Source organism: Onychomys torridus, chromosome 3 (genome assembly GCF_903995425.1).
Source record: "Onychomys torridus chromosome 3, mOncTor1.1, whole genome shotgun sequence".
NCBI lineage: Eukaryota > Metazoa > Chordata > Mammalia > Rodentia > Cricetidae > Onychomys > Onychomys torridus.
This window is the reverse complement of record NC_050445.1, coordinates 80,417,297-80,444,938: the sequence shown is the minus strand read 5'-3', so window position 1 is coordinate 80,444,938 and position 27,642 is coordinate 80,417,297. Positions and strand designations below refer to the sequence as shown.

The 27,642-nt window shown below is 39.4% G+C and overlaps 2 protein-coding genes across 3 annotated transcripts in view; one reads left to right on the top strand and one right to left on the bottom strand.

Moving 5' to 3' along the window:
• The window catches only part of Fbxl13 (F-box and leucine rich repeat protein 13), a 211,753-nt gene that overhangs the window by 17,102 nt on the left and 167,009 nt on the right, over window positions 1-27,642 (top strand). For both annotated transcript variants that reach the window (XM_036180894.1, XM_036180895.1), the window contains 2 exons: window positions 501-604; window positions 1,017-1,107. In XM_036180894.1, coding sequence (XP_036036787.1) covers window positions 501-604; window positions 1,017-1,107 — 195 coding nt within the window. The remainder of the gene's footprint in view (window positions 1-500; window positions 605-1,016; window positions 1,108-27,642) is intronic.
• LOC118579562 (60S ribosomal protein L31-like) lies at window positions 22,996-23,370 on the bottom strand. The gene has a single exon (XM_036180906.1). The coding sequence runs from the start codon at window positions 23,368-23,370 to the stop codon at window positions 22,996-22,998; it is 375 nt and encodes a 124-aa protein (XP_036036799.1).

Here is a 27,642-nt window from a genome sequence, read left to right as displayed (position 1 = left end):
AATTTTTATTTCTATTTTTTTTTCACTTTTCTTTTGGAAGGAGGCCCCAAGGAGGAGGGCAGACAGGGAAGGACTTAGAAATGAGTGGAATGGGGTGTATGATGTGAAATTCCCAAAGAATCAATTAAAAAAAAATAAATGGTTCTTCCCCCCCCCCCCTTTGGCCAGGCTGGCCTCAAACTCACAGAGGTCCACCTGCCTCTGCCTCCTGAGTGCTGAGATTAAAGGCCACCACTGGCTGGTTCCTCATTCTTAAAAGGGGTAAAAACTATCTAAGCTATCTAAGCATTGTAACTATCTTTGGATTTGTACAAAAAATTTCTCACGTAACACAAAATACTGTGAAGCAACTTCTCCTGCATCATTGTAGGAGTTTTTAATACAGGTGAGGTGTACTGAATTTTGATTTGACTGAGCAGCATGTCCACACAGTAAATACAAAGAGATACCTGAGTGAAAGCAGAAACACTGGCTCCATCTCCACTTTCTTTTCTTACCAGGCTCTGTTGTGTGGTTTACTTGTGACATGTCCTGAGGATCCACTGAGATATTTAGAGCACATGATCATAGTCATCATTCAAAATGGTCTGGAAAACCTTCTTTGGTAAGTGTTGTTTTGTTGTGTGATAGGGAAATATTTCGAAGGCCAAGAACTTTGTATAGTATCATGATAAAATCTTGCCAATGAATGTTTCAAAACAGGGGCTTGTTAAGGAATCCCTCCATAGGCTGTTAGGTTCCCAAGATTTAATGTAAACATATATTCACTGATTTTCTCAGTGTGAGAACACAGTAAGCTCCCATTTGTGCTCCTAGGACAGAGTGTTTCAAGGTGAGGATGAGAAAAGGATAGCACACCATTCTCAGGAACTCAGCAAATTCTGGTGATTCTGACCTGCCTCCTCAGGGGAAGTACCCTCCCACTCCACATGCACACACATGAGAATCAGTGTCTCAGTTATGGAATTACTTCAAAATGGAATTAACTTTGACCTTGCTTTGTAATTTTATTAAAGGGACATGTGCATTGATCCATCACTGAAACCAAAAATTCGAAGACTTTCTGAAACTTATCTGGAACAACTTTTTGGACTGGATGACCAGCTGGTAATTAATCAAGCACTTCAAAACACATCTTAAGTCCTGATGGAAATACCCAAACAGATTTTAAGTTTTACAGGGGCAGGATGCATGAGGTCAGAATGTCCTTTGAATTGAGGCAGTTTAGGAAAGTGATAACAACACACACAGAACCAAACACTTCCATGCCGACTGTCTGCCATTCTCCCTCTCCTCCTCTCACGGGCACAAATGGCATTCTGGAAGCTGGGTTTAATAGCACGCCATGTAATCTCAGGAGGCTGAGGCAGGAGGATAGAGAGGTTGAGGGGGCAACTCAGGCTCCTTGGCAAGATCCTCTCAAAAACAAAGCAAAAACCTTAGAGGACTCTTTAAAGTGGAGTACTCTTTTTCCTTCCTAGTTACCCCCTTTTGTGTTCCGCCCTCTGCTGTCTGCTGGTGGCCCCAACGAATGAGGATACAGGGAATCATGCTTATAGAGTTATAACCAAAATGTTCATGAGATTGAACTTGAAAACCAGATCTGGTTGTCCCTGAAAGGAGGGACCTGCTCCAGCAACTCCTCTAAAGAGAGATGGGAGTAATACAGGGGTTGGAGAGTTTTAGGGCAGTGTGTGTGTGTGTGTGTGTGTGTGTGTGTGTGTGTGTGTAAAAATTACATGGAGAGAGAAATGGAAACAAAAATTAGATATGCTTAGGACAGTGTATGGCATTTGGTAATGCCAGGGATATGGCCTGTGTAAGCCCAAGTAAAACTTGGGGGCTCTTAGTAAAGTTGGACATTGAAAATTGCAATCAAAGTCATATTCAAAGTAAGTGCTGAGACACAGGAACACAAAGATGGGTTGTGGTTAGCCTTAATCCTCAGTGTTCTGCAACAGAGAAACAGAAGCAGAGGACTGGGATTTTCTGCCAAGTCTGGAATTAGCTGCAGGCACCAGTGTATGGGCTAGAACCCATGGGTCTGATCAGAACTGATGTGCATTATGGTGTGTAGATTAAGTTACACTTCATCAACTACAGAGATTTGATCTACTACAGAGTGCAGATATCTGCAAGCTATGTTCTTGGAGATATTTGGGGACAACCTCAGGGACTAAAAGTGAGGTGCAGGGGGCAGGATTCTGGGCTCTCCATTTCCATCTTTTCTCTCTAGAATAAGTTTGCTTTCAATGTTATTTTGATTGGAAAAAAAAATCCCATTGCTGTAAACAGGCTAACATGTTTGAAAACACTGATGGAGAGAGAGGGAGAGAGAGTAACTTCATGGCCAGTGTTCTGACAAGGATCACAGAAGACATGAAATCAGGTTGCACCAATGTTTGTAGAAGTCCCTATGGAATCTTTAAACTACTGGGAAGAATTCCAAGAGGCATCAACAGTTCAAACCTAAAGTTCTACTGGAAAATAGATTTGCTTTGTGATATTAAAGCACAAAGGATAAAATGATGGAAGCTGATTCAGACCTTGGTAGGAGCATGGTAATTTGCCAAGGTATAGAACACATACTAATAAGTTGACAAAAAAGTAACTATGAGATTTGACCTTTCAGCAACACTGAAGAAAATGTCTTAGATATAAAAATGTGAACCTCTAGGTGCTCTGGGTTGCTTAATTAGAGAGCTCAGCCTAAGTTGGATGTGGATTAATTCACTCTTTCACACTCAGAAAAAAAACATTAAATAAAAATAATAACATTGAAGAGTGAACATTAATCCTCAGTGAATTTGACATTTCAAATCATTGTATAGTAATATTAGCTTGATTTTATTAAAATGATTTATTAGCTTTATTTTATTGATTTTACTTTTTTTTTTTTCCAAGACATGATTGCTCTGTGTAACAGTTCTGGCTGTTCTGGAACTTGCTTTGTAGACCAGGTTGGCCTTGAACTCACAGAGATCTGCTTGCTTATGCCTCCTGAGTGCTGGGATTAAAGGCATGTGCTGCCACACCTGGCTGATTTTCACAAAAATTTAAAGGCCACAAACTATTACATCTCACATTGCTTAAGGTTGCTTTGCAGGATTTTACAATCTCACACTATACAGTTCCACACAGTAGGGCTGCCTAGATCTGCCTGTTCATAAAATATAATGTGTCTTGTCACTTAGAAGACTAGACATAGGGAACTGGGCAAGCCAAAAAGATGCTCTTAAAAAGCTGATATTGCTTTTATAACCACAGACAGAAAGACAATTTAATTATGCAACCCAAGATGAGAGACTCAACCTTTGTGAGGAAGAGAGTAACCCTACAGACTCAATTCCCATTTCTTAGGAGCAAAATCTCTGTATGTGCCTACTAATGACAAGAGTGCATACTTGTAAACTTCTCACGCTGGAAAAGTTGAAACGTAACAGGAAAGTGAGAGACTATCACAGTTAATGCTGCAATCCAGCCTGAACGACAACTGTCCCATTGCGTGTCTAGTTTATTTCCCTTCTGTCCTCTGGGTCAGAGTATTGGAAGACCAATTTAAGACTTATCTCTGATATGTGACAGAAGAATCTCTCAGCCGGGACACAGGAAATCTTCAGTTACACTTAATTTTTTAAAATCCTTAGGTGTGCATCCCTGACAGGAAAAGATGGCTGTAGAGAACATAAATAGGGTAGAGCATGGTGGCAACTGAGGAAGATCTCTAGTGGTGGTCTTCCCGCAGACATACCAAGTCAAACATCCTTCACACTACAGATTACCTTCCCAAGTGCTGGGGAAGCCAAGTGAGAAACCATGGCACCAGCTTTCAGTGTAACAAAAGGGTCACTGAAAGCAGGAAGGACACAGTTGCCTATGTAACCCGTCCCCTCCTCAAGAAGCTCAGCATCCAGGGAGATACCACCCTGTGGTGATATTATGTCCTCCAATATACTGTGCACCCTAATAAACTTATTTGGGGTCAGAGAACAGAACAGCCACTAGATAGACACAAAGGCCAGAAAATGGTGGCAACACACACCTTTAATCCTATGACTTGGGAGGCAGAGATCCATCTGGATCTCTGTGAGTTCAAAGCCACACTGGAACCAGCCAGGCATGGTGACACACTCCTTTAACCCCAGGAAGCGATGGCAGGAAGCAGAAAGGTCTATAAGGTGTGAGGGCTAAGCCTTTTTAAGCTTTCAGCAGCAGTTCAACTGAGATCCATTCGGGTGAGGACTCAGAGGCTTCCAGTCTGAGGAAACAAGATCAGCTGAGAAGTTGGCCAGGTGAAGTTGTATGTGGCTTCTTCTGCTTCTCTGATCTTTCAGCGTTCACTTCAATACCTTGCTCTGGGTTTGCTTTTATTAATAAGATCTTTTAAGATTCATGTTATACCACCCTCTTTGCCAGAAGACAGAGGCTAAAGTTCAGGCTTGAGACTTGACAGTCAGTACTAGGTCTGCCTCAGTGCAAACCAGTGTTTGGCAAAACTCCACAACCCCTAGTGCCCAGCTGGTTCCTGCAGACAGGCCGGATGATGAGTGCAGCCGTCCTCTCTCAACCCAAGGCAGTAGAGTAGGGAACAGAACTCTCCTGTCCCTCTTCTGGGGAGGAGGGCATGAGAGCTGGCGCAGGCTCGGCCTTAGAGGTCAGTGCCAGGTACACCATAGTGAGACCCAGCCCTCCACATACACTGGATACCCTGGCCTTTGCTAGACACTTGTGTGTTAGTGGGTGTTGTGAGTGACAGTCCTCTGAGCCAAATGATTGCTATCTGGGGTAGTTCAACTGTACCCCCTTGCAAGAAAACCACCCCTGCTGTGCTTGTTGACTGTTTACACTCCCTTTATGGATGAATGGGGAGAGTCATGAGACCCTTACCTGAGTATCACCTGCTCCTGTCTCCTGTTATAAATGTACATGGCTGCAATAGATAGGTTAGGGCTGACGCAAGGGGGCTTTATCTATGCAGCTGTGAGGATGCCCTCATCCCTGCTGAGTATAGGCTTTCTGGGTGCAGCTGGGGGGAAGAGCACCCACACTCCTGTAAGTAACCCTCACCTGTGCTTTGTAAGGAAGCCCAATAAACTCAGCAGTTCCTCAGCATGAACTTTGGCAGACTTATGTTGCACTTTGTTGTTGGGACCCTAGGAGAATGGGTAGACATTATTGATATCTCCCCTGGGAAGGAATTTTAGTGACAGTGGTGCCAACTTTAGTTTGGCCCTTCACCATTTCCAGCCTTGAAATGAACCTGGGGCATATGCATCCTCCAGAGACTCAGAGGTTCTCTAAAGCTGTGGACTAGGAAGGGCTGTTTCTTTCATTGTCTCCTAATGTCTGGCGGAACAGCTGTTGCCAAGCCAGTGCTCACCAACTGGAGTCTGGAGTTCCTGATGGAACAGGCAGGGTCCTGCACCTCTGGTTTGCATAAGTGCTTTGGCTTGTATCACTGACAGCTGCATTATGGCTTCAACATTGGTGCCTGACTGTTTCCTGGGTGTAGGACATGGTAGTCAATGCAACACTTTTCCCTAGAACTTAGTTCCAGGCTGGATGAACCTAACAGTGGGCAGATTCTGTGGCTCTCATCACCAGGCCTTCCTGTAGATAAGGCTTCTCTAAATGCTTTGGTACTGGAAGAAGAAAAGCTACCCAGCCTTTTGAATTCTGTACTGGCTAAAGCCACTTCTGGCTTGTTGCTGTAGCCCTGACTTTGAACCACAAGTCTACCCAGAGCAGTTTAGGTATTGGTTCCTCCCCAGAGTTGTGCATTCTTGTCAGGCAGTGGGCTCAGGTGGTGTGCTAGCTAGTTTTATGTCAATTTGACACAAGCTAAAGTCATCTGAGAATAAGGACTCTTAATTAAGAAAATGCCTCCATGAGATTGGGCTGTAGGCAAGCCTGTAGTGCATTTTCTTAATTAGTGATTGATGTGGGAGGGCCCAGCCTACTGTTTTTTTATAAGAAAGCAGGCTGAGGAAGCCATGAGCCTGGTCACTGTTCTGTTGCTGTGGAGAGACACATGACCAAGGCGACTCTTATGAAAGAGATCATTTAATTAGGGCTTGCATTACAGTTTCAGAGGGTGAGTTTGTTATCATCATGGTTGGAGCACAGTGGGAGTACTGTGGGAGCATGGTAGCACTCTGGCACTAGAGATGTAGCTGAGCACTACATTCTGATGCATAGGCAGCAGACAGAGAGAAAGAAACACTGGGCATGGTGTGTGCTATCTGAAACTTCCAATCCCACCCCCAACAAGGCCACAACTCATAATGCTTCTAATCCTTCTCAAATAGTTCTACTCCCTTGTGGCTAAGTATTCAAATATATGAGTCTATGGGGACCATTCTTATTCAAACCACCACAAGGAGCAAGCCAGTAAGCAGCACTACTCCATGGCCTCTGTATCAGCTCTTACCTCTAGGATCCTGCCTTCTTTGAGTTACTATCCTGACTGCCTTCAACAACGGGAGTGTAAACCAAACAAATCCTTTCCTCCCCTGCTGGGGGATGTCTTTCTGTACCCTGTGAATAAATGTTGTTCCCATTGGTTAATAAATGTGCTCCTTTGGCCTATGGCAAGGCAGCTTAGAGGCAGGTGGGAAATCCAAGGAGAGAGATAGGAAAGAGAAAGGTAGAGTCTAGAGAGATGTGATCCAGCCTCCAAAGGAACATGTAATGGGATGTAGATAAAGCCACAGAACAGATGGCGATACATAGATTAATAGTTATGGGTTGAGTTAAGTTATAAGAGCTAGCTAGCAAGAAGCCTACCATAGGTCATATAATATTAAGCCTCTGAGTGATTATTTTATAATCACCACAGGGCCAGGCGGGACTCGAGAACACCTTCCAGCTAGACACCCAACTTGCTTTTGGTCATGGTGTTTCATCACAGCGATAGGAACACTAACTAAGACTGCTGGTGAGAGCTCAGTGCCTTTAGTGGCCACAGGTACAACATAGGAGCCTCAGGGTAAGCTGTTCACAGACTTTCTTTACAGAGCTGAACAGAGTCCTAGTAATAGTGTCTGAGCATGTGTTAACTGTGGCATCCAGGCTACCTCAGCCCCAAGGAGAGGCTGTAGAGAGAGGTGCTCTCGAGGTACTCTCCTGGATCTTTTTGAACAACACATCAATGTGTATTCAGACAGTGTTCTGAGATTGGACTGCTCTTTAGTATTGGAGCAATAGTTATCTTTGTTAGGGTTTTTAATTGCTGTGAAGATACAAGACCACAGCAAATCTTTTTTTTTTTTTCTTTTTCTTCTTCTTCTTCTTCTTCGAGACAGGGATTCTCTGTGTAACTTTGTACCTTTCCTGGAACTCGCTTGGAGACCAGGCTGGCCTTGAACTCACATGGATCTGCCTGCCTTTGCCTCCCGAGTGCTGGGATTAAAGGCATGGGCCACCACTGCCCGGCATCTACAGTAACTCTTATAAAGAAAACATTTAATTGGGATGGCTTGTGTACCATTTCAGAGATTCGGTCCATTATCATGACATGAAGCATAGTGGTGTGCAGGCAGATGTGCTGGAGCTGAGAGTCCTACATCTTGATTGACACACTGAATGAAGCTTGAGAAAAAGACCTCAAAGCCTACGCCCACAGTGACACTTCCTCTAATAAATCCACACCTCCTAATAGTGCCACTCCCTTTGGGGGCATGTTCTTTCAAACCACCACAGTAGTGTTAGCTGCAGCCCTTTGGATGTTTCCTGCACTGAAATAGTGAGATGACTGCAGATAGACAGACAGAAAATAGCAGCTGCTTAGAAATCTAGGTTTGGCAAGTACATGAAACCAGACTAGGGAGGGGAGGAAAGTGCCTACCCCTTCACAATGCCTTACACCAGAAGGCATCAAGAGTTTAAGGAAACCATGGCCTCACTTAAATAAGGTGCCAGAAACCTACCAGATGCCTAGTAGGGGAGAATTCTTAGTGAATTTGAAACAACGGCTTTTACAATCTCAGTGAGCTTAAAGAAAATCATGTGTTTCAATATTGTATCAGAAACTTAAAGAGATGATGACCTTTTAAAAAGCAACAAAGTCTTAAAAGTCAGTTCAAATATATTGTCCAAGACGATGTGAGAGATTCACTGTAACCCCTATGGAAATATCAGTGACTTCCCCCTCCCATTTTACCAAATCAGAGAAAATAATCCTAAAATACATATGCTAACACACACACACACACACACACACACACACACACACACACACACACACACACACACACACACAATCCTGAGTAGCCAAAGCTACTTTGTGCAAAAAGAACAAGTCAGGAGGCATTATATTATCTGACTTGAAAACACTCCAAAAAGCTATAGTACACAGGAAAACATGAAACAGAACAGAAAGCCTAGAAACTGGTATATATACAGCCAACAGACTGTCGAGGAAGCTGCATGAGTGTGTGCTGGAGAAAGGACAGTTTGTCAATAAATGTTATTGGGAAAGCTGGGAATTAACATGCAGAATGAAGTTAGACCCCTGTCTCTCACCAGGAACACCAACAAGTATCAGCTCAGAATGTATTAAAGACTTAAATGTAAGATCCCAAACTGTGAAACTAATAGAAGAAAACAGGAAAGTAGAATGGGCAAGGTTTTTTTTTTGTTTGTTTGTTTGAGAAGACCCCCCAAAATAGAGGTTAGCAAAAGTAGTGGGGTTCAGTGAAACTCAGAAGTTTGTATTTAGGAAAAGAATTGGTTATGGAAGTGAAACGCAGCCTACAAAATGAGAGAAACTATAAAGACTATACCTGCCTAAGGGTTGGTATCTAGCATGTATAAGGAACTGTAAAAACTTAATAGCCCAACCCCCAAATTACCTGATTCAAAAGCAGGCGATTGATGCAAATTGACATTTCTCAAAAGAAGACACATAAATGACCAACAGGTCTATGAAAAATGTTCAACATCACTCTCATGGAAACACATCAAAGCACAGTGAAGGTGATGCCTGCTCCAGGAACAATGACTGATACATTTTGACGAGGATGCACAGAAAAGGGAGCTACCATACTGTCCTGCCACTTTATATACATTAAAAGGAAATGAAGGCCGGTCGGTGGTGGTGCACACCTATAATCCCAGCACTCGAAAGCTACAGAGAAACACTGTCTTGAAAAACAAACAAACAAAAAACAAAAAAACAAAAAAAAAAAAAGAAAAAAGGAAAGGAAAGTCAGTATATTGAAGAGACATCTGGAGAGCCTCTACTTATAACACTTGAGAGACTGAGGCAGGAGGATCATGAGTTGACACTCAGCCAAGGCAAGATCGTGGGACTGTCTGCAATAAAAGCCACAGATGTCTGTAATCCCACACTAATTTCAGTACTGGTCACAGTAGACAAAGAATAGTAACATTTCTATCTGCTGATGAATGACTAAAGAACATGAGCATACACACAGCAGAATACTATGCAACCATGAAAAAATGGAATTCTCTCAATTCCAGAAACATGAACAGAGATAACATTAAGAGAAACAAGCCAGGTTGGGAAAGATCAATGTCTTGGGATCTCACTAGTAGAATCTTAAAAAAAAAGTTGATCTCATAAAAATTGAGATTAAAATGGTGGTTAGCAGAGGCCTGGGAGATTGGGGCTGGAGGAAACAGTGGAGAAAGAATGGTTAGTGGTCCAGTTATAGTTAGATAGGAGTGAGATAATCCAGCTGTAGAAGTGATCATATTTAACAAAGACAGAAGTGTTGGCAGAATGGGATCTACATGGTAGGAGAGAACTTTCTGTCTCCTACAAGCTATCCTTTGACCTTCATATATGAGCTGTGACACACACACACACACACACACACACACACACACACACACACACAGCAAAATTAAATAAATATATAATAAAATAATTTTTAAAAGCTAGAAGAAAGGTTTTTGGAAGTTATTACCATAAAGAAATGGTAAATGTCTGAGGAGATACATTTAATTGGGCCTAAACATCACCCAGTGTGTATTGAGCATAGTGTCTCATTAATATGTATACTTTTTGTTTGTATGTGTCTCTTAAAATAATTATAAAAAAGAAAAACAACACAAAAACAGTGCCATTGTTTTACATATTGCTGAATACAATTGTTGAATATTTCCGAGTGCTAATTATAGTCAGGCATAATTATTTCATTTCAGAGTTTCCCAATTTGTCTCAAAAATGTCTTCTTATTTAATGTCTGTTCAAGTCAGAATTCAGAATCCTCATATTGTACTTGGTTGCGTGTATCTGATTCTTCTGTAATTGACAACAGTTCTCCTGTCTTGTTTCTATTAAGTGTCTTATAAACTACATTTTCATTCTTCGTTCTAGTCATTTTTGTTGCTATTTTTTTCTATATTTACTGAAGAAATTTGAGGTTCTTTTCCTTTTTTTTTTAATTAAAAAGGCTTTAAAAATGATTCTGTATGTATGGGTGTTTTGCCTGCATGCATATCTGTGTACCTCCTGTATGGAATTCTCAAGGAGGCCAGGAAAAGGCACAGAATCCCTTGGAAGTAGGTTGTGAAATGCTGTGTATGTACTGGAAATCAAACCCTGGTCCTCTGCAAAATCAGACAGTGTTCCTAACTGCTGAACCATCTCTCCTCTAGTCCTTTGCATTTTTCTTCTTGCATGCGAATGTTTTATCAACCTCGGAGGTGACTGACTTAATTAATGCATCATAGGTCTTTAGAAGTTTTAACATAAAAGTTAATCACCAGTTATCAGAATTACTGCTCACAACTGACAACTTGAACTTGAATGATTAAATGTCCTGTAGGCAACAGTATAATTACAGATTGATTATATTCCATACTTCATACAACACAGTTTCAGAGTAACAGCACCAGAGGACCACTATCATTAAGAATACTGAATGTACAGCCAGGCATGATGGTGGCATGCACACACCTTTAATTCCAGTACTTGGGAGGTAGAGGCAGCTAGTTTTCTGAGTTTGAGGCCAGCTTGGTCTATATAGTGAGTTCCAGAACAGCCAGCAAGAGAGACCATGTCTCAAAAAAACAAAACAAAACAAAACACAAAAACTGAGAGATGGTTTGATGCTTAAGAGCACTGGCTAATCTTGTATAGGACAATGGTTGGGATTCCTGCACTATCATGGCAACTCACAATAGTCTGTAATATTACTTCCAGGGGATCTGATATCCTCTTCTGGCTTCTATGTGCACCAAGCTTTCACATGGTATACATTTAGGTCAATACTTAGACACAGAAAAATAAATATTTTCCTTCTTTCTTTTATTAATTTTAAAATTTATTTTACATACCAACCACAGTTTCCCCTCCCTCCTCTCATCTCATTTCCTTACCTGACCTCCTTTCTACACCTCCCACCATCTACTCCTCAGAAAGGGTAAGGCCTCCCATGGGAGTCAACAAAGCATGGCATACCAAGTTGAGGCTGGATCAAGCTTCTCCCCTTTGCATCAAGGCTGAGCAAGGCATCCCAACATAGGGAGTAGGTTCCAAAAAGCCAGCTCATCCACCAGGACAGATCCTGGTCCCACTTCAAGGGCCCCCACAAACACACCAAGCTACACAATTGTTACCCATATACAGAGGGCCTAGGTCAGTACCATGTAGGCTTCCTAGCTGTTGGTCTAGAGTTGGTGAGCTCCCAGGAGCTCAGGTCAACTATTTCTGTGGGTTTTCCTGTCATTCCCATCCCCTTGCTTATATAATCCCTCCTCCCTCTCTTCAACTGGACTCCTGGAGCTAAACACAGTGCTTGGCTGTGGATCTCTACATCTGTTTCCATCAGTTACTGGATGAAAGTTCTATAATGACAATTAGAGTAGTCACCAATCTGATTATAGGAGGAGGCTAGTTCAGACTCCTACTACACTATTGCTAGTAGTCTTAGCTGGGGTCATCCTTGTGGGTTCCTGGAGATTTCCCTAGCACCAGGTTTCTCCCTAACCCCACAATGGCTTCCTCTATCAAGAAATCTCTTTTGTTACACTTCCTCTCCATCCCTTCCCCAACTGGACCATCTAGATCCCTCACAGGCCCATCTCCCACCCCCTCCTCTTTATTACACCTCTGTCCCCAGTTCTCCTAGGAAATCTCATCTATTTTACCTTCCCAGGGTGACCAATACATCCTTTTTAGTGTTCTCCTTGTTACCTCATTTCTCTAGGGCTGTGGGTTGTACTCTGGCTATCCTTTGCTTTACATTTACTATCCACTTAATGAGTGAGTTTGTCTTTCTGAGTCTGGGTGATTTTTTTTCTAGTTCTATCCATTTGCCTGCAAATTTCATGATGCCATTGTGGGTTTTTTTTTAACCACTGAGTAATACTCCATTGTGTAAATGTACCACATTTTCTTTATCCATTCTTTGGTTGAGGGACATCTAGGTTGTTTCCAGGTTCTGGCTATTATGAATAATGCTGCTATTAACATAGTTGAACAACTGTCCTTGTGATATTATTGAGCAGCCTTTGGGTATATGCCCAAGAGTGGTATCACTTGTTCTTGATGTAGTTTGATTCCCAATTTTCTGAGAAACCACCATATTGATTTCCAAAGTGGCTGCACAAGTTTGCATTCCCATCAACAGTGTAGGAGTGTTCCCCTTGCTTTACATCCTCTCCAACATAAGCTGTCCTAGGGGTTTTTTGATCTTAATCATTCTGACAGGTGTAAGATGGTATCTCAGAGTCATTTTGATTTGCTTTCCCCTGACGACTAAGGATGTTGAGTCATTTCTTAAATGTCTTTCAGTCATTTGAGATTCTTTTGTTGAGAATTCTCTGTTTAGATCTGTACCCCATTTTTAACCGGATTGTTATTTTGATGTCTAATTTCTAGAATTCTTTATGTATTTTGGAGATCAGCCCTCTGTCAGATGTGGGACTGGTGAAGATCTTTTCCCATTCTGTAGGCTGCTGTTTTGTCTTATTTACCATGTCCTTTGCCTTACAGAAGCATCTCAGTTTCAGGAGGTCCCATTTATTAATTATTGCTCTCAGTGTCTGTGCTACTGGTGCTATATTTAGGAAGTGGTCTCCTGTGCCAATGCATTCAAGGCTACTTTCTATTTTCTCTTTTATCAGGTTCAATGTAACTGGGTTTATATTGAAGTCTTTGATCCGCTTGAACTTGAGTTTTATGCATGGTGACAGATATGTATCTATTTCCATTCTTCTACATGTTGGCATCCAGTTAGCTCATCACCATTTGTTGAAGATGCTTTCTTTTTTCCATTTTACAGTTTTGACTTCTTTGTCCAAAATCAAGTGTTTTTATTTATGTCAGTATCTTCAATTCAATTCCATTGATCCATGTGTCTACTTTTATACCAATACCAAGCTGATTTTATTACTGTAGCTCTATAGTAGAGCTTGAAGTCAGGGATGGTGATACCTGTGGAAGTTTCTTTATTATACAGGATTGTTTTGACTATTCTGTTTTTTTTTTTTTGTTTTTCCATATGAAGTTGAGTATTGTTCTTTCAAGATTTGTTAAGAACTGTGTTGGGATTTTGATGGGAATTGCATTGAATCTATAGATTGCCATTTTTACTATGTTAATCCTACCTATTCAAGAGCATAGGAGATCTTTCAGTTTTCTTATATCTTCTTCAATTTCCTTCTTCAAAGACTTAAAGTTCTTGTCATACAGATCTTTCACTTGTTTGGTTACAGTTACCCCAAGATATTTTACATTATTTGTGGCTATTGTAAAGGGTATTGTTTTCTCTGATTTCTTTCTCAGCCAATCAGTCGAATATAGGAGGGCTACTGATGTTTTTTGAGTTAATCTTGTATCCTGCCGCAATACTGAAGGTGTTTATCAGCTGTAAGAGTTCCCTGGTAGTCACTTATGTATACTATTTTATCATCTGCAAATACTGAAAGTCTGAATTCTTCCTTTCCAGTTTGTATCCCCTTGATTTCCTTTTGTTGTCTTATTGCTCTAGCTAGAACTTTTGAGTACTATATTGAATAGATATGGAGAGAGTGGACAGCCTTGTCTTGTTCCTGATTTTAGTTGGAATCACTTTGAGTTTCTCTCCATTTAATTTGATGTTGGCTGTCGGCTTGCTGTAAATTGCCTTTATTATGTTTACTCATGTTCCTTGTATGCCTGATCGCTCCAAGACCTTTATCATGAAGGGGTGTTGGATTTTGTCAAAGGCCTTTTCAGTATCTAATGAGATGGTCATGTGTTTTTTTTTGTCTTTCAGTTTGTTTATATGGTGTATTACATTGATAGATTTTTGTATGTTGAACAAGCCCTGCATCTCTGATGAAGCCTGCTTGATCATGGTGGATGATTTTTTTTATTGTGTTCTAGGATTCAGTTTACCAGTATTTTAGCCTCAATGTTCATGAGGGAGATTGGTCTGTAATTCTCTTTCTTTGTTACATCTTTGTGTGGTTTGAGTATCAGGGTAATTGTAGGCTCATAAAAAAAGTTTGACAGTTTTCCTTTTGTTTCTATCATGTGAAACAATTTGAAGAGTATTGGTATTAGTTCTTCTTTGAAATTCTGGAGGGTTTGAGGATTTAGCTCAGTGGTAGAGCGCTTGCCTAGCAAGTGCAAGGCCCTGGGTTCGATCCTCAGCTCCACAAAAAAGAAAGAAAAAAAAGAAATTCTGGTAGAAGTCTGTGCTGAAACCATCTGGCCCCGGGCTGTTGGTTGGGATACTTTTCTATTTCCTTAGGGGTTATAGGTCTATTTAAATTGTTTATATAGTCTTGATTTAATTTTGGTATGTTGTACCTATCCAGAAAATTGTCCTTTTTTTTTTTTTGATTTTCCAATTTTGTGGAGTATAGGTTTTTGAGGTATGATCTAATGATTCACTGGATTTCCACAGTGCCTGTTGTTATGTCTTCATTTTCATTTCTGATTTTGTTAATTTGGATGCTTTCTCTCTGCCTTTTGGTTAGTTTTGATAAGGGCTTGTCTATCTTGTTGATTTTCTCAAAGAACCAGTTCTTTGTTTCATTGATTCTTTGTATTGTTCTCTTTGTTTCTATTTTATTGATTTCAGCTCTCAATTTGATTATTTCCTGTCATCTATTCCTCCTGGGTGAGTTTGGTTCTTTCTGTTCTAGAGCTTTTAGATGTGCTGTTAAGTCACTAGTGTGAGATTTCTCCAACTTCTTTATATAGGCATTTAGAGCTATGAACTTTCCTCTTAGCACTGCTTTCATAATGTCCCATAAGTTTGGGTATGTGGTGCATTCATTTTCATTGAATTCTAGGAAGTCTTTAATTTCTTTTTTTATTTCTTGACCTAGTGGTGAGTCAGTTGAGCATTATTCAGTTTCCATGAGTTTGTAGGCTTTCTGTACTTTGTGTTGTTGTTGAATTCTAACATTAAGCCCTGGTGATCTGATAAGATACAGAGAGTTATTCCAATATATATATTGAGATTTGCTTTGTGACTGAGTATGTGGTCACTTTTAGAGAAGTGTGGTATTGTGTTCCCAAAAATATTATGCAGGTAATAAACTTATCTGGGGTCAGAGAACAGACAGCCACTAGATACAGAGCCAAAAATGGTGGCTAGAAAATGGATCACAGCAAGCCATAGCTGAAGTTGGGTAGTGGTGGTGCACGCCTTTAATCCCAGCACTTGGGAGGCAAAGATAGGTAGATCTCTGTGAGTTCAAGGCCACATTGGATACAGCCAAGCATGGTGACACACACCTTTAATTCCAGGAAGTGGGAGCAGAAAGAGAAAGATTATATAAGGGATGAAGACCAGAAACTAGAAGCATTTAGTTAGTTAAGCATTTGGCTGGTTTGGCATTCAGGCTTTGGAGCAGCGCAGTTCAGCTGAGAGCCACTGGGATGAGGACTCAGAAGTTTCCAGCCTGAGGAAACAAAATCACCTGAGGAACTAGCAAGGTGAGATAGCTGTGGTTTCTTCTGATCTTCCAGCATTCACCTCAATAACTGGCCTCAGGTTTGATTTTATTAATAAGAACTTTTAAGATTCTTACTACAGAGAAGGTTCCCTGTAGTGCTAAAAAGAAGGTATATTCTTTTGTGTTTGGGTGAAATGTTCTATAGATGGCTGTTAAGCCCACTTGAGTTATAACTGTTGTATGGTATTTTGTTTGTGTTCTGACAAATAAAGCTTGCCTGGAGATCAGAGGGCAGAGCTAGCTTCTAGTTAACCATAGAGACCAGGCAGTGGTGGCACATACCTTTAATCCCAGCACTTGGGAAGAGGAAGTAGGAAGATCAGGAATTCAAGGCCACCCTGCACTACAGGAGTTTGAACCAGTCTAAAAGAGAAACAGAGCCAGGTGGTGGTAGTTCACATCTTTGATTCCAGCACTTGGGATCTCATGCCTTTAATCCCAGAACAATCAGGAGGTAGAGACAGGAATATAAGGTGGGAGGAGACAGGATCTTGGGCCCATTCAGTCTTAGGATATGTAGAGACAGGTTCATTCCCATTTGGTCTGAGATTTCATATGGCAGCAGTCAGCCTCACACTTCACTGTCATTGTCAGCAGATTCAGTGAGACAATTTGGAATTCTTAAAGGGGAGAATTAATTAAAAGAGAGTTTTTTCCTCACATTAAAAATGGGAAACACTATTACGATGGAGAGATCTCTGTAAGATAACACAATGGATGATTGAAAAATGGAACAATTAAATGAAGGGATGATCAACTTAACTGGGATTGACATAATGTTAATTATCATTTTGATAATCCTTACTGTCATTCAGTTTGATAATTATTAGTTTATCCCTAAAAAAGTTGTGTGCCTTGGAAAAACTTATTAAAACAGATCATAGAGATATTCAGACCCAGACAGAGAAATTTAAAGAAGAAGCAACATCACAATTACACTATAAAATTAAAGAGGAACAGCCCAAAATTCAAACAACCCACCTTAATTTATCCAGTCACCTTACAGGAACAACTGCCAAATGATAGGTATCTCCAAGGCTGTGTAAGAGCTGACTGGACTCCTGTGGAAATGTTAGATTTGAGGAGATTTATGGAAGTGATAGTCTCATATGATATACATTCACCTTTTGTGAAGCAGATATTAAATTCATGGTCAGCTAGGAACAGAATTGTCCCACAATACTAGAGAGAATTGGTTACAGCAGTATTGGAACCTAGTCCTCAATTACAGTGGAGGACCTGGTGGAAAGATGAGTCTATGACCATTGAACAATGAAGTATGGCTAGAGGTATTGAAATCTCCCAAGACCAACTTCTTGGAGAGAGCAAATCTGCTAGTGTACAAAGACAGTCTCTATATGATGACCACACCTTGGCTTTATGCAGTGCAGTAACTTTGAATGTTTAGGGCAACATTGGAGAAGTTGGAAAGAGAATTGAGTCATTTACTAAAGTTATACATGGCCCAAATGAAACCTTAACTGATTTTTTTTTTACAAAGATTGAGTTCAGCAGTAAATAGAATGATACCAAAATCAGAAGCTAGACAAATAATGATTGAATCTTTGACTTTTGTAAAGGCTAATTTAATATGTAAAAGGGTGATTAGTCCTTTAAAGGCAAGATCAGCACCCATAGAGCAATGGATCTGAGATATAGTCAATATTGAATCTCATAACCATGGTGATGCTTGGATAGGAGAGATAATTTCCAGAGTCTTGAAGAAAAATCAAGATGTCAGATGGTTTAATTGTGGCAAACAAGGTCACCTGAAAAGGGATCATAAACAGGACATTCCTAGAAACAATGTTTTTTCAAGAATAATCCAAACAGAAGACCCCTCCATTCTGGAGTATGCAAAAGGTGTAGCAAAGGCAGACATTGAACCAATGAATGCAGATCAACAAAGGAGTAGGCAGGGTAACCCTTTGCCATTGAGAAATGCCTTGGGAGGCCTCTTGCAGGCTTCTCAAACCTGGTCCAGTCATTCCCTGTCACTGTGGGGGAAACTGCTTCCCCAAGAAATTAAAGGACTTAATGCCTATTGTAAAAACAACAACAACAAACCAAAAAAAAAAAAAAAAAAAAAAAAAAAACCATACAGCTCTGGATGATAGAAAAGCTTTGAAGGCTAAAACAAAATTTCAGGAGAAACCATAAAGCAAATATTTTGGCAAATATCTATAAATGATCAAAGACCAAAACTAAAGGTATGAATAAATGACATTGTAATTGGAGATCTTGTAAACACAAGGACAGATGTAACAATAATTGCCCCACAATCTTAGCATCGAAACTAGACTCTTCAGGAGGTAGATATTTAGCATTTAGGGATTGGAACTTTATCTCAGGCAGAACAAAACATGAGATGGGTCTAGTGTATATGGCGAGAAGGACAGAGATGAAAATTAAAGTCATATGTGGCTAATATAGCAATGAATTTTTGGGGATGTGATTTGTTACAGCAATGGAATACCCAGATTAACATTCTTCCAGTCTCAGAAACAAACCATAAACTTACATATATTTCTGGGAAAAATATTAAATGGTATTATAAAGAATAGTCACTGACTGTTCAGGTTGTACAAAAACAGGGCACAACAGCTGTGGATCTTTCAAAGGTACCAACAACCCTACTTTTAAAATGGTTAGCTGATGCTGGGTGGTAGTGGCATATGCCTTTAATCCCAGCACTCAGGAGGCAGAGCCAGGCGGATCTCTGTGAGTTCGAGGCCAGCCTGGTCTACAGAATGAGTTCCAGGAAAGGTGCAAAGCTACACAGAGAAAGCTTGTCTTGAAAAACTAAACTGAAAAAAAAAGGTTGGTTGACAGTCTGTCTGGATGGAACAATGGCCATTGAAATAAAAAAATTACAGGCCAGGGTTGGGGATTTACCTCAGTGGTAGAGCACTTGCCTAGCAAGCACAAGGCCCTGGGTTCTGTCCTCAGCTCTGAAAAAAAAATTACAGGTCTTAGAACAGCTGGTACAGGAGCAGCTAAATGTTCAACATATTGAGAAATTGACCAGTCCCTAGGATTCTCCTGTATTTGTTATTAAAAAGAAATCTGAAAAATGAAGAATGGTAACAGATCTAAGAGCTGTTAATAAGGTGATTCATCCAATGGGCTCTTTATAACCTAGAATTGCCCTTCCCTCTCTATTAATAAGGGATGGACTATTATAGTTATTTATTTAAAAGACTTTTTTCCGTATACCTTCACAAGAGAAGGATAGAGAAAAATTTGCCTTCATGATGCCCCCTTATAATAATTTTCAGCCTGTTAAGAGATACCAATGGAAGATTCTCCCAAGAATGTTAACAAGGGATATTAAACAGCCCTACCCTATGCCAATATGCCAATATTTTACACAACAGCCTTTGGTAATCATTCATGTACATTTCCCTCAATCTATAATTTACAATTATATGGATGACATTTTACTAGCTGATTCAACTGTAGGTACTTTAGAGAAAATGGTTGAAGAAGTAAAGAAAAATTTTGCCTTGTTGAGGATTACAAATTATTCCTGAAAAATGCAAATAGGAGATTCTATTAATTACTTAGGATACAAAATAGGTCTACAAAAAATTCAACCCCAAAAGGTACAAATCCAGAGAGATTGAATGTGGACTCCTAATGAGTTTTAAAAATTGGTGGGAGACATTGCCCATTGATGGCACATTATTGGAGTAACAACTCCAGAACTGAGTAATTTATTTCAAACCTTAAAAGGTGACAAGGACTTAAATAGTCCCAGAGAATTATCAGCAGATACTGACAGATAATTGGCTTTGGGGGAAAAGAAATTACAGGATATACATGTGGATTGTTTGGATTCAGAGCTTGATTGTATCCTGGTTATTTTACCCTCTACACATTCCCATACAGGTATTTTAATACAGAGGAAGATATTACCTTAGAATGGATATTTTTGCCACACAGAGTAAAAAATTAAAGACATATGTGGAAAAGGGTTTCTGAGTTGATTCTAAGAGAAAAATTAAGGTGTCATCAACTGACAGGAATGGACCCATCAGAAATTGTAATACCTTTTACTAATATTAAAATATCCTCTTTATGGGCAGAAAATGAAAATTGACAAAGAGGGATTAGCAACAAATGTTCCAAAAGCAAGAGAATTCAATTTATAAAGAGCACTAACTGGATCCTTCCTTACATTGTATGGGGAACACCAATTTCTGGAGCCCCTACGTTTTATACTGATGCAAATAAATCAGGAAAGGCAGGTTATAAATCAGGAAATTTAAGTAAAGTGGCTCAAAGCCCTTATGGTTCTGCCCAAAAGACAGAATTATATGATATTCTCATAGTATTAATGGATTTTACAGAACCTCTTAGTATAGTTACTGACTCTTGATATGCAAAGAGAGTTGTTTTACACACTGAAACTGCTGAACTTATCAAGAGATGAGTCAGGATTAGCTTTGTTATTTATATGATTACAGGAACTAACCAGAAATAGGAATTATCCCATATATATCCCATATCAGATCCCATGTGGGTCTGTCAGGCCCTCTAGCATAAGGTAATGATGAAATTGATCAGTTATTAATAGGAAATGTGCTGGAGGCCTCAAAATTTTATTTAAAAAAAAACACCATGTCAATAGCAAGAGTTTGAAAAGGATTTTTCCATCATTTGGCATCAAGCCAAGGAAATTATAAGACAATGTCCTACTTGTTCCTTGTATAATCAGAATCCACTACCTGCAGGAAGTAACCCAAAGGGTACTCAAAGAAATGAAATTTGACAAATGGATGTGTTTCATTTTGCAGAGTTTGGAAAATTAAAATAGGTATACCACACCATAGATACATATTCAGGATTTCAAGGGGCAACTGCTTTGAGTTCTGAAAAGACTGATTCTGTAATTACACATTTATTAGAAGTCATAGCCATAATGTGTAGCATGAATATTAAATGGTCTTATTAATAAAAACAAACCCAGAGCCAGATATTGGGGTGAATGCTGGAAGATCAGAGAAGCAGAACAAGCCACAGCTTCCTCACCTCGCCAATTCCTCAGTTGATCCTATTTCCTCAGACTGGAAGCCTCTGAGTCCTCATCCAGAATGAATCTCAGTGGAACTGCTGCTCAAAAACCTAAAAGCTTAACCGGCTCTAGTTTCTGGTCTTCACGTCTTATATACCTTTCTGCCATCACTTCCTGGGATTAAAGGCATGAGTCACCATGCCTGGCTGTTTCCAGTGTGGCTTTGAACTCACAGAGATCCATTTGGATCTCTGCCTCTGGAATGCTAGGATTAAAGGTGAGTGCTACCACTGCCTAACCTCCATGTTTAATATTATGGCTGTTCTTTTCTCTGACCCCCAGATAAGTTTATTGGGGAGAACTATATATCAATCACATTAATGGGTATACAAATTAAGACTGACAATGCTCCAGCACATATCTCTAGTAAATGAGATAGTTTTTTTTTTTTTTTTACATATTACAACATAAAGCATATTATAGGTATACCACACAATCCTAGAGGACAAGCAGTTACAGAATGATCTAATTGAACTCTAAAAGAAATGCTAAATAAATGGAAAGGGGTAATAAATACTCCCAGAAATAGATTGCATAATGCTCTATTAACTTTAAATTTTCTAAATACTAATGAGAGACATAGAATAATAGAAAAAAAACTGCTGAATTATATTAGCCTATGTAATTTAAAGGTGTGTTGACCTCAGAATGGAAACCAAGGTATGTGTTATATTGGGGAAGAGGTTTTGCTTTTGCTTCCACAGAAGAAGAAAAGCTATACCATCAAAATTAATAAAGATTCAATTTGAACAAGAGAGACCTCTTGATCAGAAGGAGTGATAGTTCATCAACCATCCTGACCATTCACTCTAAATTAACTAATAAAACTAACAAATGCTTTTTCTTTGATCAGATATAACTTGCCAAAATGGAAACTCCCCAAACTTAGGCTTGGGGTAGGTTTTGATTTTTGTCTTCCCTGGAAAGTAAAAATAACCATTTTGAGAAACTTAAAGACTTTTGGACAAATAAACATCTAGATAAGAAAGGAGCACTACCTAGAAAAAATTACCAAGAAAAAGAATAATTTGGCCTAATGTGATCTCTGAAGTCTCCAAAAAGATGATGGGGCCCTACAATGATGATTCCACCTGGACTATGGTAACATCACTGAGCTAACAAACACTACCTAAAGATTGGCTTTGCACTACAAACTGCTCAGGAGAATTTCAAGGTGACTAGCTGAGATGGTCCAGCCTCACAGACTACTATAGCCAGAACTTGGGATAAGCCCTACACTTTCCCATTATGCAGAGACTGGACAGCAAATGATGCAGCTACCTCTCCCAGGACTTGACAATTGTCCCAATTTTTTTTCTAGGATCCTCTAAGATGCCATCACCCCCAGACATCAGGAAGTAATTTTAAGAACATAATGCCCACATTCCCAAGATGTAGGATGGGTGGGTTTTGGTCATTCAGTAGGTTATGGATATTTTTCATCATTTAGGGGGTTGGTTATAAGTTGTTATTGGTAATGAGCAGGAAAAATGCTGAACAAAGGAGATTAGATTCAGAGAGCTCATTCTAAAAAGGAGGGGATAAAAGGGTAGATTAATGAATCTACTTTTAAAAAGAAACTACTAGTTTTAAATATTTACATTGGCTTGGATTTTTGTATATTGATACAAATTTGAGGTCGTCTTTGTTATACCATATGTATATTATAGAAATGATAGGCCAAAAGGTAAATTATTAAATCTATTTTTAAACCCAAAATGCTAGTTTCTTTTCTTTCTTTTTTTCCCCCCAAGACAGGGTTTCTCTGTGTAGCTTTGGTTCCTGTCCTGGATCTGGTTCTCTAGACCAAGCTGGCCTTGAACTTACAGAGATCCACATGGCTCTGCCTCCCTAGTGCTGGGATTAAAGTTGTGTACCACCGCTGCCCTGCACAACTACTAGTTTCAAATATCTTACATTGATATGAATTTTTGTATATTGATACAAATTTTTTGAGGGCAGTTCTCTAACTTTATTTGACATTCAGCAGGTTAGTTCTCATTCCCATTAACTGACTGTAGATTTTTGAATGTGGTAACAGGCACATAAGTTACCAATGTGTAGAGCTTGTTTGGTGAGTCCTCATCCTCATTAGGTTTTCTGGACAAACTTACATGGATATGGTATGGAACATCCCTTATTCCGTTGGTCCAGATGGCTTTATTGAGCCCACTATCAATGTGCACAACTAGAGTCCCCATCTCCTTTATGGCAAATTTCTGGATTTCTTTGAGTGCCCTAGGAGCATGCTTCTTGAAGCCCACTCCATGGATGTGCTTGTGAATGTTGATGGTGTATTTTTGGGTCATCACCTCATTGATGGCAGAACAGCCCTTCTTCTCACCACCCTTCTTTGTAGAAGCCATCATCCTGGATTGTAGATCCTTGAGTTAGCATAGGAACAAATTCCAGCAAGCCAGCCTGCCCTGTGCCTGGAGAGGATGGAGCTGGATTTCAGAGCCAAGACCCTGAGGCCATACTTACTCTGTATATTGATACAAAATTTTTTTAAATGTTTACACTCATGTTTAATTGCTTTAGGAAGACAGTGAGTGGTGTTAATAAAAATCCTATTTTTTTTGTTATTGATACAAATTTAAGATTATTCTGATTAGAACATATATTACATATGTTTTTACTATTGTTCAAGATATTGTACCCATACAGCTCATCTAGCAATGTAATACAAATTTCTAGTCCTTGAAAGTTATTATTACAAATAATTTAGGATAATAAAGAAATGCAGGTTAGTAGTCACCTATTACAATCAAACTTGTAGTCATGTTAGGTATGTTTTCAAGGTCAAACATATATTTTAGATAGGCAGGTGGTCTTTAAACACTTCAGAGACCTACAGAATATGGCATTTAAGATGTTTTTAATAACATAAGGTTCTTTTTAATTTTTTTTTATGACAATGAGACATGTCTGCTCTTGGCAGCACCAATCTACTTCAGAGAAGATTGTGAGCATTGAAGAAACTCCCTATGGAGTTTACTTTCTTTGTTAGATGCTAGGCAAGAAAATGCCCTTGCCTCGATTCTGCAAGTATGCTGTCTAAATGGGACAATCAGGACAGGAAAAAAAAAAGTGACTGCAGAACTTTGTCAAGACAGTGTCAAACAGTTCTTCAAAAATTCTGCTTCATAGAAAAGTCTGTCAGACCTGCTAGACCTGTAGGCCAAAGATGGATGCCCCAGTGTTGCAGAGGAACCTTGGGTGATTGTCCAGGCAGCCAGTTGTTTCTGTCATTTCTTATTTTTGGAAGTTGTTTGCTCTACACTTCTTGTTTACTCAGCTAATAATATAGCCTTCTCAGGTCTCTGATTGGAGTTGAAGACTAGATAGTTATAGTTTTAGTTTTCATTGTTAAAAAAGACTCATAAAAGAGGTGTAAAGTGTATAAGATTGAGAGACATCAAAAGATAGTTGTGGGTTGGTAATGCAAGTTAAGATAGAAAGTGAATTAGGTACAACACTTTGAACTCACCAAGATAAAATAGATAATGGAGTATTTTCTTTGAATTTGTCAAATGCTAATGAACTAGACATTGTTAATGTAATTTGTAACAAGAGCCTCAATGGTCTCTCTATATATATCAATTTATTAAGGGGTTCTATGGGGGAAACAAACTCACTGACATAGGATAAGGTAAATCCAGTTGCAGAGTCCTTGGAAAGCTGAGGACCAATCACACATTGCTTCACCACCCAAGAGAGTATGACCTTGTAGCCAGAAGGTTTTCTCCTGTCCCACCTGGCCCCATGGTCCTGCAGCTGCTTATAAAATAATCACTCAGAGGCTTAATATTATTTATAAACTGTATGGCCTATGGTAGGACTCTTTCTAGCTAGCTCTTATATCTTAGATTAACCCTTTTCTATTAATCTATGTTTTGCCATATGTTCCATGGCTTTACCAGTCTGCTGGCATGTTTCTCCTTGGTTGGCAGGCTGGTGTTTGTCCAGACTCTACCTTTCTCTTGTTTCTCTCCTTGGATTTCCCACCTGCCTCTAAACTGCCTTGTCATAGGCCAAAACAGCTTATTTGCTAACTAATGGGAACAATATATATTCACAACATCCTTCAGCATGACCCCCTTTCTCCTCCTTTTAAAGTGGTCACATAGGCAGATAAGAAGCACCACCTCTATCAGGACAGATAGCCCAAGGTCATGGGTGGAATGAATTCTCACTACAGTAATTATTGCCTTTATATATTTGTACATAGTTATTGTACTTATTGTATATATCTTTCAATGTTAGTTAAAACCTTCACTTATTATTTTAGACAAAAAGGGGGAAATGTGTGATATTGTTTGTGTTCTGACAAATAAAGCTTGCCTGGAGATCAGAGGGCAAAGCTATCCACTAGTTAACCATAGAGGCCAGGCAATGGTGGCACATACCTTTAATCCCTGCACTTAGGAGGAAGATCAGGAGTTCAAGGCCACTCTGGGCTACACAAGATTGAACCAGTCTAAAAGGGAAACAGAGCCAGGTGATGGTCATTTACACCTTTGATCCCAGTACTTTCGATCTCATGCCTTTGATCCTAGCACTTGAGATCTTATGCCCTTGATACCAGCACAATTGGGAGGTGGAAACAGGAATATAAAGTTGGTGGAGAAAGGATTTTGGGACCATTCAGTCTGAGGAGTTCTAGAGGTAAGAAATCTCTGGTGGCTGGCTGCTCTGCTTCTCAGATCTTTCAGCTTTCACCCTAATATCTGACTCTGGGTTTTTATGGTTAAATAGATTAACGCTTCATATAACATCTGTTAGTTTCCTTATTTCTCAGTTTCTTTCTGGCAGACCTGTCCATTGGTGAGAGTTGGGTGTTGAAGTCTTCCACTATTAATGTGTGGGGTTTGATATGTGATTTAAGCTTTAGTAATGTTTCCTTTACAAATGTGGCTACCCTTGTATTTGGGGCATAAATGTTCAGAATTGAGACTTCATCTTGATGGATTTTTCCTGTGATGAACATGACTATGAATATGTCCTCCATCTCTTTTGATTAATTTTAGTTTGAAGTCTATTTTGTTAGAGATTAGGATAGCTACACTAGCTTGTGTCTTAGGTCCATTTGATTGGAAAACTGTTTTCCAACCCTTTACTTGGAGGTAATGTCTATCTTTGAAGTTGAGGTGTGTTTCTTGTATGCAGCAGGATGGATCCTGTTTTCATATCTGTTCTGTTAGCTTGTGTCTTTTTGTAGGTGAATTGAATCCATTGGTATTAAGAGATATTAATGACCAGTGATTATTCATTCCTGTTATTTTTTGGTTTTGTTGGTGGTGATGATAGCATGAGTGTATTTCCCTTCTTTGGAATTTGGTGGTGTGAGATTATCTATTGACTATGTTTTCATGGGTATAGCTAACATCCTTGAGTTGGAGTTTTCCTTCTAGTAGTTTCTGTAGGGCTAGATTTGTGGATAGGCATTGTTTAAATCTAGTTTTGTCATGGAATATCTTGTTTTCTTGGTCTATGGTGATTAAAAGTTTTGCTGGGTATAATAGTCTGGACTGCCATACTTGGTCTCTTAGTGTTTATAAAACATCTGTCCAGGAACTTCTGGCTTTCAGAGTCTCCATTGAAGAGTTGGGTGTAATTCTGATAGGTCTTCCTTTATATATTACTTGGGCTTTTTCCTTTGCAGCTCTTAATATTTTTTCTTTATTCTGTATATTAAGTATTTTGATTATTATATATCTAGGGAATTTTTGTTTATTTGTTTTGGTCCAGTCTATTTGGTGCTCTGTAAGCATCTTGTATCTTCATAGGCATGTTCTTCTTTAGGGTGGAGAAGTTTTCTATGATTTTGTGGAATATATTTTCTGTGCTTTTGAGCTGGAATTCTTCTCCTTTTTCTATCCCTATTATTATTCTTAGATTTTGTCTTTTCATGGTGTCCCAGATTTCCTGGATGTTTTGTGTTAAGAATTTGTTGCATTTAACATTTTTTTGACTGACAAATCTATTTCCTCGTGTCTTCAATGACTGAGAGTCTTTCTTCCATCTCTTGTATTCTGTTGGTTTTGCTTTCATCTGTAGTTCCTGTTCATTTACCCAGGTTCTCCATTTCCAGAATTCCCTTAGTTTGTGTTTTCTTTATTGCCTCTCTTTCAATTTTCAAGTGTTTAACTGTTTTCTTCACCTGTTTGATTGTTTTTTCTTGACTTTCTTTAAGGATTTATTAATCTCTTCCAATTTTTTGTTTGTCTTTCCTCGATTTCTTTAAGGGGATTTTTTAATTTCCTTTTTAAGGGCTGCTGTAGATGTAACCATCTTGTTAAATAAGAAACACAGAGCCAATTGCAGAGTTAAAAGCCAAGAGGTCAGAGCAATAGTTAAGAGCTATAAACCTTACCCTTCACTGCCACTCCTGTTCTTCCCTCAGCAAGAGACCTACTTCCTGTGTCCTGTCTTTTTTATAGACTTTCTGTTCTGCCTTCTCATTGGTTGTAAACCCAAACACATGACGTTCCTCGTCACTGCCTGTCTTTACAGACCTCCAGGTCTTCTATGGTTGGTATTGAGATTAAAGGTGTGTGTCTCCATGCTGGCTGTATCCTTGAACACACAGAGATCTGCCTAGCTCTGCCTCCCAAGTGCTGGGATTAAAGGCATGT